This window comes from Pan troglodytes, chromosome 5, assembly GCF_028858775.2.
Source record: "Pan troglodytes isolate AG18354 chromosome 5, NHGRI_mPanTro3-v2.0_pri, whole genome shotgun sequence".
Lineage (NCBI taxonomy): Eukaryota > Metazoa > Chordata > Mammalia > Primates > Hominidae > Pan > Pan troglodytes.
The window spans coordinates 16,468,603-16,482,304 of record NC_072403.2 but is presented as its reverse complement, the minus strand read 5'-3'; the positions used below and the strand labels follow the sequence as shown (position 1 = coordinate 16,482,304).

The following is a 13,702-nucleotide window of genomic DNA, read 5'->3' as shown; positions in this document are numbered from 1 at the left end:
TCAGGTGATCCGCCCACCTCAGCTTCCCAAAGAGCTGGGATTACAGGCGTGAGCCACTGTGCCCGGACCCATGTTTTGTTTTGCTTATTTATTTATCCATTTTTTGAGACAGAGTCTCACTCTGTTGCCCAGTCTGAGGGTAGTGGTGCTATTGCAGCTCACTGTGCCCTTGACCTCCTGGGCTCAAGCGATCCTCCTGCCTCAACTTCTCCAGCAGCTGAGACTACAGTGCATGCCACCACGCCTATTTTTTGATTTTTTTTTGTAGAGACAAGGTATCTGTGTTACCCAAGCTTTGCTTTTTAAAACCACATGACCCTGCCACCCTGGTCACAGCTGATTGGACAACTTGGGGCTACATAAAGGGCAGCTGCCTGCAAAGAGGTCAGCCGCAGCCTGAGAGGTGGTGTGGAATGAGAACGGGGATCCTCATTGTTTAATACAATGGCTGCATGACCCAAGGCAGGACTCTCTGGGGACATCTGAATGGGACACAGAGAGCACTTGCTGTCAAGAGAGCAGCATGGGCCAGGCACAGTGGCTCACGCCTGTAATCCCAGCATTTTGGGAGGCCAAGGCAGGTGGATCACCTGAGGTCAGAAGACTAGCCTGGCCAACATGGTGAAACCCCGTCTCTACTAAAAATGCAAAAATTAGCCAAGCGTGGTGTCATGCACCTGTAATCCCTGGTACTTCGGAGGCTGAGACAGGAGAATTGCTTGAACCCAGGAGGAGGAGGTTGCAGTGAGCCAAGATGACACCACTGCACTCCAGCCTGGGTGACAGAGCGAGACTCCATCTTAAAAAAAAAAAAAAAAAAAAAGAGCAGCATGGAATCTGGCAGATACTAGGGGAAGACATAGGAAGTAGAACCCACAGGGTGGAGGAGCCCATAAACCAGGGGAAGTGCTGAAGCACAGGCAAGAATTTCAAATAAAGTAGAAGCAGGCAAAGCAAAACCAGCAGAGGTGGAGACTCTGCGACATGAGGACGGCCAACGTCTCGGTGCTGCTAGGGCGGCAGAGCCTGACCACTGCACCAGCAATGAGGATGCGTGGTCCACCTCCCCTGCCTGTGGTCGCAGCCACAGGCCGCAAGTAAAAGTGATATTTCAAACTGAGTTAAATAAAATACATTCTTTTTTTTTTTTTTTTTTTTTTTTTTTTTTTTTTGAGACAGAGTCTTGCTCTGTCACCCAGGCTGGAGTACAGTGGCATGATCTCAACTCACCACAACCTCTGCCTCCTGGTTCTCCTAAATCGCTGAAGCGATTCTCCTGCTTCAGCCTCCCGAGTAGCTGGGGTTACAGGCACAAGCTACCACGCCTGGCTAGTTTTTTGTATTTTTAGTAGAGTTGGGGTTTCACCATGTTGGCCAGGCTGGTCTCAAACTCCTGACCTCAAGTGATCCGCCCGCCTCGGCTCCCCAAAGTGCTGGGATTACAGGCGTGAGCCACCACACCTGGCATAAAATACATTCTTTAAATTCGTATTATCTGCTTCTTTTTACTTCTTTTAATGTGGCTCCTGGAAAATCTAAAATTTGATTTTAGATCTATGGCTCCCATTGTAGCATTCCTATTGGGCAGTGCTGTTCTCCCTTCCCATGAGACCACTTCAGCTGTGAGATGTTTTTCTGGACTAATTTTTTTTTAAATTTTTATTTCTGAGATGGAGTCTCACTCTGTCACCCAGACGCGAGTGCAGTGGCAGGATCTTAACTCACTGCAACCTCCGCCTCCCGGGCTGAAGTGATTCTCCTGCTTCAGCCTTCCGAGTAGCTGGGATTACAGGCACGTGCCACCACACCCGGCTAATTTTTGTATTTTTAGTAGAGATAGGTTTCACCATGTTGGCCAGGCTGGTCTTGAACTCCTGACTTCAGGCGATCCACCCAGCTCAGCCTCCCAAAGTGCTGGGATTACAGGCGTGAGCCACCACACCTGGCCTGGACTAGTTACTTTACAGAATCCTAATCATAATCCCTCAATCATGACAATGAATTGGAACAATCTCAAAATGTCCCTCGCACGCCTGCCAAAAAAAAAAAAAAAAAGCAAAAACCACAACATATACACATCAACCAGAAGGACCCTTACAACGGAAAATGGCTCAGATCTCCACATAGCAGGAATAATAATTAAACAAGACAACCCTTAGGTTTCTAATTCCCTAACCTCCTACATTCAGCCCTGCCTCAGGTTGGGAAAGAGTTGGCAGGGCTTGCCCGATGTGGTGGCTCACGAGGCTGAGGCAGGAGGATCGCTTGGGCCCAGGAGTTCGAGACCAGCACTGGCAACACAGCAGGACGTCGTCTCTACAAAAGTTAAAATTAGCCAGGCATGGGGGCACGTGCCTGTAGTCCCAGCCTCTTGGAAGGCTTGAGCCTGGGAGGTCAAGACCAGCACGGGCTGGGTGCTGTGTGGCTCACACCTGTAATCCCAGTACTTTGGGAGGTTGAGGCCGTGAGCCGTGGTTGTGCCACTGCACTCCAGCCTGGATGACAGAGTGAGATCCAAAAAAAGAAAAAAAAGAGTTGGCAGAGCTGGTCAGGGTCCTCCGGCAGTGTTCCTCCACACACATAACACAGAAATGACTTTAGGGGAGTGTTAGGTTTCTGAAAAACATAAATTGGTGCATTTGTTTTCTATTGCTTTGCCAATCTGTTACTGCTAACACGGGGTGTAAAAATCCAGCTCCAATAGATACATCGAGTCGAGAAGTCAGGGGGTTTCCCTTAAGTTTCTGTTGAGTCCCCTGATTAGGATCACAGACTCTGAGAGTGGGAAGGGACTCGGAGGCCATCCGCTCCAATCCTTGAGGTTTCCTCGGCAGCACTTCCCCAGCCCTGCTTCCCTTGGCTTTGCTCACCATTGAGGAAGCTGCCCGTTCTATTCCCAGCTCCATGTGTTCTCATCTCCCACCCGCTGGCCCTAGATTCTACTTCCAAAACGACAGAGTTGGTCTAATTTCTCTTTCCTGAGCAAATCTTTTAATTAGGTAAAGACACCGATCCCTCTTCAAGTCTTTTCCAAATCAATTATCCTTTTTCTTTGTCTTGGTCTTCTCTTAAAAAAAAAAAAAAAAAAAAGGGGGGGGGTGGATTGGCCTTTTTACCTCCCTGGCTGCTCTCTTTGGAACTGCTGTGTCAATGTCTCCCCTACAGTAGGGTGGCCAGACCTGAAGAGTCTACATCCTACTCCAAGCACATGGGAGAGAAGTGAGGCTTTCACTTCCCTTACTCTGGACACTACAATTCTATTTAAACAGCTCTGTGCTTTCCCCACCAGACCTTCCTGAGCCCTAATTTCTTTTGATCACTATACTTCCCCTTCTGGCTCTGAGAAAATCACAGACTTAAAGAGAATTCTAAGCCTAGGAAGCTTTGTATGCCAATATCTAAAACAAGCACCTGCAATGGTTTACACCCCTGGCTGTACATGAGAATCACTTGGAAGCTGTACAAATATCAATAGTTAGGTCTTGCCCCAAGGAGGGAAACAGGGCTGGCTTAGGTATTTTTAGAAGCCCCAGATGATAGTAATGTGCATCCAGGGTTGAACCAGCAATCCAAAGAAACCAGGACTGTGATCTTCATACGGGTTCCAGTTACTTTTTCCTTTGAACGGCAAATATGAATTCTTATTTTGAATTGAACTAGCAGGACTAAATTGGTTCACTATAAACAACTTGAGATTATTCAAAAATCATTTGGAACTTGGACCAAAGGAGAGATGGAATTGATTTAGCAACAATTGAGACCTTATTGAAAGTCAACCTAAAAAGAACATCAGGCTTAGGAGACCTGGTTTATAATGGGTGCATTTGCTTACCAGCTGTGGGATTTGAGCACATCATGTAATCACACTGAAGTTTCTTCATCTATAAAATGGAGGTACTAGTCTAGAAATCTTTTTTTTTTTTTTTTTGAGACAGAGTCTCCGCTGGAGTGCGATGACGTGATCTTGGCTCACTGCAACCTCCGCCTCCTAGGTTCAAGCGATTCTACTGCCTCAGCCTTCTGAGAAGCTGGGATTACAGGCATGCCCCACCACGCCTGGCTAATTTTTGGTATTTTTAGTAGAGACGGGGTTTCACCATGTTGGCCAGGCTGGTCTCGAACTCCTGACCTTGTGATCCGCCCACTTCAGCCTCCCAAAGTGCTGGGATTACAGGTGTGAGCCACTGCGCTCAGCCTAGAAATCTAAGGTGCAATAAGGTTTGTTTGTTTGTTTGTTTTAACTTCTTGAAAAAAAATAGAGACAGTGTTTCACTATGTTGCCCAGGCTGGTCTCAAACTCCTGGCTTCAAGACATCCTCCTGCCTCAGCCTTCCAAAGCGCTGGGATTACAGGCGTGAGCCACCATGCCTGGCCATGCTTTAGATTTTTGATTCAAGACCAGAAAAGAGCTTGCAAATAAAAAATTTGAAAGTTGTATCTTGCTCCCATTTCAAAAGGATGGGAGCTTCAACAGAGACAAAAATATTATTGAAATGTTCAAATTGTCATTCAAATTTTATTTATAATACATATTCCTGATTTTAAATGCGTTGTGGAGTCTCGATCTGTCACCCAGGCTGGAGTGCAGTGGCACAATCTTGGCTCATTGCAACCTCCGCCCCTTGGGTTCAAGCGATTCTCCTGCCTCAGCCTCTCCAGTAGCTGGGATTACAGGCATGCACCACCACGGCTGGCTAATTTTTTTAGTATTTTTAGTAGATACAGGTTTTCACCATGTTGGTCAGGCTGCTCTCAAACTCCTGACCTCAAGTGATCCACCTGCCTCCGCCTCCCAAAGTGCTGTGATTACAGGCTTGAGCCACTGTGCTCGGCCACGTTTTTATTTATATGGCCAGCGTTCCTTCGGTCTTTTGTCCTGTGAACAGAGCGGTTCACAAGAGTGGGTGATATAACACATCTCCATTTTACCATTTTACAGATGAAATTTTTTTTTTAATTTGACATTTAAAACCGTAAAGAAGTTTGTCCCATTTTTTCCACTCTTTTCAAAGCAACTTATTTAGTATTGACCATGCAGTGTTTATTCGTAAAAATAAAAGTTAAGAGACATACATACCGGGAATCCTGTTGAGTGTCACCCAGAAATGTTCGTCGGGGCTGTAGGTGTCCTTGGACCAGGAGAGTAAGTCAAGTGCGAGCTGGTCTTGGAGGACAAAGTTAGCAAAGTCCCTTGTGAGAGCCACGTAGGCCGTGCCAAAGTAAATCACCATGTCATGAGGAGGAGGAGTTTTTAATTTTGTTGTTTTAATCACGTAGGAATTTTTGTGGTCTAACAGTTCTTGGTGGACGTATTTAGTCCGTCCAACAGCGTGGTCAGGAGGCAGCACTCCGGGGGTGATATTTTTCCCTTTAAATCCCTTCAGATACTGAACTATTTCCCTGTTGGTTTTCAGGGGAAAGTCTTGCCCGCAGGTGTTGATGACGTACTTCCAGGGAACTTCAGAGGCCACAAGGTCTTCCAGGCAGTTCAGGTCAGCCTGGAGCCTGGAGATCCCCCCATAGACGACCGACTCCTTCTTGGAAGCCAGAAAAGCATTTGGGAAGCAGCTGAGTAACTGTTTCACTGCACCTTTAAAGGCATCCGTCGCCTTCTGATCCAGGTGCACACAGTAGACATTTTGGGGCATATAAATCGCCCTGAAGAGCCTCTCAAAAGTGCCGAAGTCTTTGTGGATGGTCACCGTGTAAGCTAAAGGGAACCCAGCCTCTTCTTCAGAGAGTGTTTCTGTTACATAGTGGCTTCGAACCATGTACTCATAGCAGGTAGCTTCATCAAGGGTTGTTTTCAATGCATTTTCTGTTGGGTAAAAAACTTTCCCCTCAAAAATCTGATGACAGGCTTCTGCTAACAGTGAAGCATTGGACAGAGCTGCCCTCAGAAAACGTTTATTCTCCCATAACTCAGTATTGTAAACAAATACAAAAATCAGGGCAGAGATAAGAGACACGCTAAAAAGACAGTGCTTCCAAGAACCCATCATTCACAACCAGGAAATGAGTAAAATATCTCTCTCTTGAGATAGGATCAGAGTGTAGGTATATTTAACTTACATTTTCTCCAGGTTCCGAAATCATCCTCGTGATGGCTGAAGCTCTCGTCTGGCTGTTCCCCGTCCCTTCAGTTCATGGTTCTGGTCCTTTTTCTTTCTTCTTCCCCTCTTCACTTACCACTAGGTTGCATTTTCACTTTTCTGTGACACATTTCTGAAGTGGCTCCTTTGCATTTGGCTTGCCTGTTCTCCTGCTAACCTGCAACCTGTGTCTACACAAAAACAAATGTCCTCAGAGAGGTTCTGATTCCAGGGGGTCCACCTGTTCCCACCATGAAATTGCGAGTGGGTGAGGTGACCATTCTGCAAGTCATCGGCTCTAAGACCTTAACCTCAGCCTCTTCTCCCGGCCAGAGTCTAGTAACTATGTCCCCTCCCCTGCTTCCTGTTAATCATTGTGTTCAACAGCCTGAGTTTATTTGCTTAAACTGCACTGCCAAGCTACGAGCTTCAGTTTAAAGCATGTGAATACTGCCTGGAGAGATATTCTATCAATAAATATGTAGTGCTTTAAAAAAATTGCTTAACCCTGTCTTTTTCCACAGCCACACCTCGCTCTCCCCATTGGCTGGGTATGCTATACGACATGGCATATGACTGGCTACTGGGCTAAATTCTTTCCAGGGCTTAATTTTGTCTGCTGCTGGGTAAAGTCCTTTAAAATGCCCATTAATTAGCAAGCTTACCTTACCACCTAACTTACTGCACAAAGTGACTGTGGCACTCTGATGAATAAAGGCTAACTTCTTTTTTTAAAACAACAAAACGACCAATAGCCCATCATCACCCAAAATTGCATACAGGCTAACATAGTGAATTTCAAGTTTATTTTGCCCTGGTCCGCATAGGATGCAGACAGAGAACCCTGATGCTTAGAGGAAGGAGAGAAGAGCATCTCAGTCTTGAATTTTAGGAGAGAGGCTCTTATGTCCAGATTTACAGATGCTTTAAAGGAGGCTTTTTTTTAAATCTGTAAAAAATGAGAATAATTTTACCACCAGAGGTCAATTGTGAGAATAAAATGAGATAACATATAGAGTCCATCGCCGTGTCCAGGAACAGATTGGGGTGGTAAAGCAGCAGCAAAATGGTACTAAACAAGAAGTGCGTTCACACACAGACACACGCATACACACATACACTCCTGTGCACACGCACACACACACATGCATACGCACACATACATGCATACACACGTATCTCTTACCCCACACTCATACTTCTAATAAATGACACAATTACCACCTCTCCTTTGAAATCTTCTTACTCTTCCCTTACTCCCTCCTCTGTGAGCCCATGCCAATCAGATTATACATCTAAAACGTTAGCGACGAGTTTTGTATGATGTGGTGGTTAGCTGCACCCGGTGTGAAAGCATGTTCCATTGGCGCTGAGCTCATGTATTCCTCATGTTTCTGGCTCCTAGCATTGTCTGTATGTAGTAGGCAATCAACTTTTTATTTTATTTTATTTTATTTATTTATTGAAACGGAGTTTCGCTCTCGTTGCCCAGGCTGGAGTGCAATGGCACGATCTCGGCTCACTGAAATCTCTGCCTCCCAGGTTCAAGCGATTCTCCTGCCTCAGCCTCCCAAGTAGCTGGGATTACAGACACCTGCCACCATGCCTGGCTAATTTTTGTATTTTTAGTAGAGACGGGGTTTCACCATTTTTGAGCAGGCTGGTTTCAAACGCCTGACCTCAGGTGATCCACCCGCCTCGGCCTCCCAAAGTGCTGGGATTACAGGCACGAGCCACCGCACCCAGCCATCAATCAACTATTTATTGATTGAATGCTCAAGTTTTCATTTCCCTGCTTCCCTGATCACATTAGTGAGAAATTCCAGGTAATACTGATTTGTAGGAGATATATATTTGTATCTGTGAATGTGGTACAGTCAATAAACCTAATTTTTCCAATGTATCTTCTAACTTTTATTAAATGTAATTAATTAATTAATTTACTCTTTTGTAGAGATGGGGGTCTTACTGTGTTGCCCAGGCTGGTCTTGAACTCCTCAAGCTATCCTCCTACCTCAGCGTCCCAAAGCTTTAGGATGACAGCTGTGAGCCACTGCACCTGGCTCATTTTCTTAATCACAAAGATGACATGATATCGTAGATAGTTTCTAAACACAATGTTTCCACGTCCTGTACTTTCATTTACCTCTTGCCTATAGGAAATACACATTCTTATTTTATCAAGAACACAGGGGAGGCTGGGTGCAGTGGCTCACGCCTGTAATCTCAGCACTTTTGGGAGGCCAAGGCGGGAGGAGCTCTTGAGGCCAGGAGTTTGAGACCTGCCTAGGCAACACAGCCAGGCTCCATCTCTAATAAAAAAAAAAAGAACGCAGGAAGATGCAAGCTTAAATCCTGCATTCTGCACTTACTATTATACAATAACATTTTCCATAGTGCTTCTTGGTGTGCCTCGGGTATTATCTTCACAATCACTACTTTAGAACCTGGAGTTACTCCTGTTGATTTTTCCGCTAACCCAGCTAAAAGCGAACACATTGAGACGGCAGCCAACCCCATTTCACAGTGTCAGGAACACAGGAAATGATGACAAGAAAGGACACAGGGAAAATTCTCTAGAACTCAGTGAGTCAGTTCTCAGTTGCTTCTGGAATCAGATTCTACAGCGTGACTCAGGTACACCCAGTTGTGCCTATAGGGCCCCCAAAATAGAATTTAATCAACCCAAATATCTATTTTCTTAACTATCTTTCATGCGTCTATCCAGAATTCTTTTGAACAAATCACTTCTTCAATACAGTACGCATACAAAATCAATCTTTTCTGAAATGACTAACATTTCTCTAATTTTTAGTTGACTTTTAACGTCTCTTTAGACCCTGTCCATATCAAATGAAATACTATAGGAATGATTAAATGAAAATGTCAATGCTGAATTATGCTTATCTAAACTAGTCAAGTAATTTTTACCATATTTTCTCCTAATTTATCCAGACAATTACAGCAGGTGTTTGTTTGACTCTCACCTCATTCTTGGCCTAGTTCTATCCCTCCAGACATTGCAGACATAGAAGCATCTTGAATCATTTGCCTGCTCTTCGAATGTACAACTCACTGGATTTAGTTGCAGGGTAACGAACACTTGTATTTTGTGCTCTGCTGCAAGTACAAGCAAAGTTCATACGTCTTTACTTGTACCTTACCTGTAATGCTAAGACGGTCCCTTGATTTTGAGCTCTGGAGCATTTATGATTCTGTAAAATAGTATCTTTGACAATGCTAGACATTTAAAAAAAGAATTAATATGAACCTATTTCCTTTTTCATCAACCCAGTGCTAGCTGCTGCATTTTATTTTGGTAGGCACATGGGACACGCTGGTCTTCCAGACCCTCCAGCTTTCCCGATGCCCTTGTACAATCTATCAGTAATCACTCTCCTCAATTCCGGGCTCTAGGCTCTTGCGTTTGTGTGATATAATGGGAGGAGATGGTAATCAGGGAGTGACCAAAAGGATGCGAGATTGTTCATCCCAGGTTGAATTTCAGATCAAAATTAATACCCCCCAATTCTAAGTCGGAGGCACTGATCAGGTGGGATAAATAAAGAGTTCTGAACAAATTGGGAACCAGCAAAGACTTATAGTTTGGTTGCTCAATAACTGGCAGGGTGTATATTATGTTCAATCACTAATTGCTTATTTCTCCATAACACATACTCTTATAAATTCTCACTCTCCAGGATGTAAACTAATTTTCATTGCACTAAGACACTGCACTTAGAGTTTAATCTCAATAACTGACTGTAGAAAGAGAAGCAGAAAAAAAGGCGTTCCTTTCTACAGACAAGAATCCCATCATCCTCACCTTAATTATTCATGGACCATATGATGCCCAAAGCACTTTTCACATATTCATTTTACCATGACATCACCTGTGTGCCCAAATTAGAAACCGGGGTGGGGGCAGGGGGGGCGATGGAAACTTTCTCAGTGTCTGTGAAAGCCTGATGCGGTCTCAGAGGAAGAACAGCTTGGATTAAACTGGTTTGTAATCTGAAGGGCAACACATTTTGTCCTTTTTCTTTTCTTTCTTTTCTTTTTTTTGGGGGGTGGGGGACAGAGTTTTGCTTTTGTGACTCAGGCTGGAGTGCAATGGCACAATCTCAGCTCACTGCAACCTCGGCCTCCCAGGTTCAACTGATTCTCCTGCCTCAGCCTCCCAAGTAGCTGGGCTTACAGGTATGCACCACCATGCCTGGCTAATTTTTGTATCATTTTGTCCTTTTTCAAAAAGACAACCTTTTCCTGTCCTCCTCTCTGCCTCCTCTTTCTTATTTATGTGTTTTCTATTGACAAGTTCAGTACCCTGTTTTATCCTCATCACTATTTCTTTTTAAGCATAGGTTATAACCACAGGCTTCCAGCAACAGGGCTTAAATAGTATGGTTAAAAAGAGCCCCGGATTGAGTTAGAGACCAGCCTGACCAACATGGAGAAACCCTGTCTCTACTGAAAATACAAAATTAGCCGGGCGTGGTGGCGCATGCCTGTTAATTCCAGCTACTCGGGAGGCTGAGGCAGGAGAATCGCTTGAACCCCGGGAGGCGAAGGTTGCGGTGAGCCGAGATCGTGCCATTGCACTCCAGCCCAGGCAACAAGAGCGAAACTCCGTCTAAAAAAAAAAAAAAAAAGCCCTGGATTATGTGTCAGAAAGTCTCCGTGGACCAAAGCCACTCTTAACAGGCTTGGAGCCCTTGAATAAGTCATTTGATTTATAATCACAGCTTCCTCTTGGAGTGAATTTGAGAAAACACCACCCGTTTGTTGAAAAACAAACCAAGATCCAGCATGGATCTCGCAGGCTGTAAGGGGCTCTGCTGTTACTTAGAGCCTCCAACTCCCAACTGTGGCTTCCTTCCTAGCCAGATCACCACACCTCTTAGTCTTGGTTTTTCTTTTTTTTTGAGACAGAATCTCGCCCTTTCGCCCAGGCTGGAGTGCAGTGGCGCCATCTCGGCTCACTGCAAGCTCCGCCTCCCGGGTTCAGGCCATTTTCCTGCCTCAGCCTCCCGAGTAGCTGGGACTACAGGCGCCCACCACCAAGCCCGGCTAATTTTTTTGTATTTTTAATAGAGACGGGGTTTCACCGTGTTAGCCAGGATGGTCTCGATCTCCTGACCTCGTGATCCGCCCACCTCGGCCTCCCAAAGTGCTGGGATTACAGGCATGAGCCACAGCGCCCGGCCTTGGTTTTTCAAGTCTAGAGTCAAGACAACAGCAATCTCCAGGCCATGCTGGGAGGATTCTGGAGGTAGGGCACCTAACGTGCTCAGCTCAGGGCTTGTAGAGAAGTCAGAGCTAATTCCAGACCTGGATGGAAAGCTGTGGGGAAGAAGAGGCTACGAGGGGGAAATGAAGTGGGTTGTGATCGTTTAACAAAAAATAGCTGGGAAAAAAAGTAATAGGAAACTATAAGAGAAAGCTGGTCTTTTTTTTTTTTCTTTTGAGACGGAGTTTCCCTCTTGTTGCCCCGTCTGGAGTGTAATGACGCCATCCCGGCTCACTGAAGCCTCTGCCTCCCAGGCTTAAGCAATTCTCCTGCCTCAGCCTCCCGAGCAGCTGGGGTTACGGGCATGTGCCACCACACCCGGCTAATTTTTGTATTTTCTTTTTAGTAGAGATGGGGTTTCACCATGCTGGTAGGCTGGTCTCGAACTCCTGATCTCAGGTGATCCGCCTGACTCGGCCTCCCAAAGTGCTGGGATTACAGTCATGAGCCACACCGCGCCTGGCTGAAAACTGGTCTTTTCAAGCTCAGTCAAATAACTTTGAGGCAATGCAAGACTGAGGCAAGTTAAATAGCAGCTCAGTTACTAGGCAGAGTCGAGGCCTTAAAGGCACTTCCCGCCTGCGTTTGCACATGAAAAGATATCTGACAACTCCAGGCTTTCCAAGCCAGGGTCTAGGGGAGAAGCCTGAGCTGGAGAACCTCATTCGTTTTAACAGTCTAATTTTACTGTTGCAGAAAGTTACCCTGGAGTTGAGGATTGAGTGTATTCTATAAATTGGATATTATGAGAAGCTAGAACAGCAGCCCAATCTCAGGGCCCCAGGCTTTGTTTGTTGTTTTCACCTTTCTGGATGGAGTTTTGCTCTTAACCTCCCGACCTCTATCGCTCAGAAAGTCCTTGATAGGATTTTGAAGTTACAGGAACCAAAAATTACTGCCATAGGTAGAATACTTCCACAAGGGAGACCTCAAGCTTCTGATCACTAAGAATAATTACATGAAAGAATGTAGCCTCCCTTCTTCCGATAATTGCAATATGCTGTTCAATCAGAACAGAGTGCAAAGAAACAGATCCTTTACGCTGTAGGGTCCCCAGGGCCTGGGATTACAGTCTCCCTATTTCTTCTGGAAAACCACAGCCTACAGGTAACTACCCTCTATTTGGCCAATCTACTACCAGGTGCAGAAAGACTCTATTTACAAGTGACGACTCTCAAAGGCCTACATTTAAAAATAAGGAAAACAGAAAAGTAGCTTTGAGTTTGGCAAAACCTGAATTTACTTAGTAGACCTGTCTTTAATATCAGAAGATGGGTTTTCACAGAATGGCAATATGGATCTACTACTTTTCTACATGGCCCAGAGCTTCATTTTCAATTTTACCTATTATCAAATGAGGTTCATACCTCACAGGAATGTTCATACCTCACAGCAACTAATTAAATAAAATACATTTCAGGCTGCGGACGGTGGCTCATGCCTGTAATCCCAGCACTTCAGGAGGCTGAGGCAGGTGGATCACATGGAGTCAGGAGTTTGAGACCAGCCTGGCCAACATGATGAAACCCCATCTCTACTAAAGATACAAAAATTAGCCGGGCTTGGTGGTGCATACCTGTAGTCCCAGCTACTCAGGAGGCTGAGGCAGGACCCAGGAGGTGGGGGTTGCAGTAAGCTGAGATTGCACCACCGTACTCTCGCCTGGGTGACAGAGTGAGACTATGTCTGAAAAAAAAAAAAATTTAAATGCCAGACAATACCAAGTACCTTATCAAATTCTGGAAACATTTTCCCTTGCCTGAAGGGAACTGAGAAACATAAACCATTCAGTCTGAAGTGAACGTTGTCCTTTCCTACAAAGTTAAAAGTTGTAACTGAGATACAGAAGGATACTAATGATTTAGAGACAGATGGAAAATCCTAGTGCCCAGTAGGCCCATCATGTAATGAAACAACATACAAACATGCTATTCTTTGGAAAAAAAAAAAAAAAAACCTTTGGAAACAGAAATCTCATGACCAAATGACTCATTCAACATTTTTTGGTGTACTTACTTTATGCCCGGCACTGTGCTAGGTTCTGGAAATATAAAACATCCACGCAGCCCATGTGAGTACCAGCCTATTGGACCTTAAACTGCTGTCAGCGATTTAACAGAGGTAACACGAGAAGACCAGCTCCCCGCAGTTTCCTCCCTCCACCAGTTTCACAGCACGCTGACCTCCACCTACCTCTCTCAGTTCCCAGGAGGGTAAGATTGCCCAGAGGCGTCCAGCAGTGAACACAGTAAGCCTGTTTAAGGTAAACGCAGTTTAACCCTAGCATTTTAAGTGGAATAACAGAGGCTGGAATGTGAAA

At 45.1% G+C, this 13,702-nt stretch overlaps 1 protein-coding gene across 5 annotated transcripts in view; it reads right to left on the bottom strand.

Moving 5' to 3' along the window:
* GCNT2 (glucosaminyl (N-acetyl) transferase 2, I-branching enzyme) overlaps positions 1-13,702 on the bottom strand; it is a 138,432-nt gene that overhangs the window by 95,638 nt on the left and 29,092 nt on the right. The window contains exons 1-2 of one of the 5 annotated variants that reach the window (XM_009450482.4): positions 13,576-13,657; positions 5,078-6,283 (exon numbers count right to left, since the gene is read on the bottom strand). In XM_009450482.4, the coding sequence (XP_009448757.2) occupies positions 5,078-6,002 (925 nt within the window). In that variant the 5' untranslated portion in view covers positions 6,003-6,283; positions 13,576-13,657. Of the gene's footprint in view, positions 1-5,077; positions 6,617-13,398; positions 13,491-13,575; positions 13,658-13,702 lie in introns of those variants that run through there. The other 4 variants (XM_009450483.4, XM_009450485.5, XR_008548408.2 and 1 more) reach the window with 4 other exon arrangements.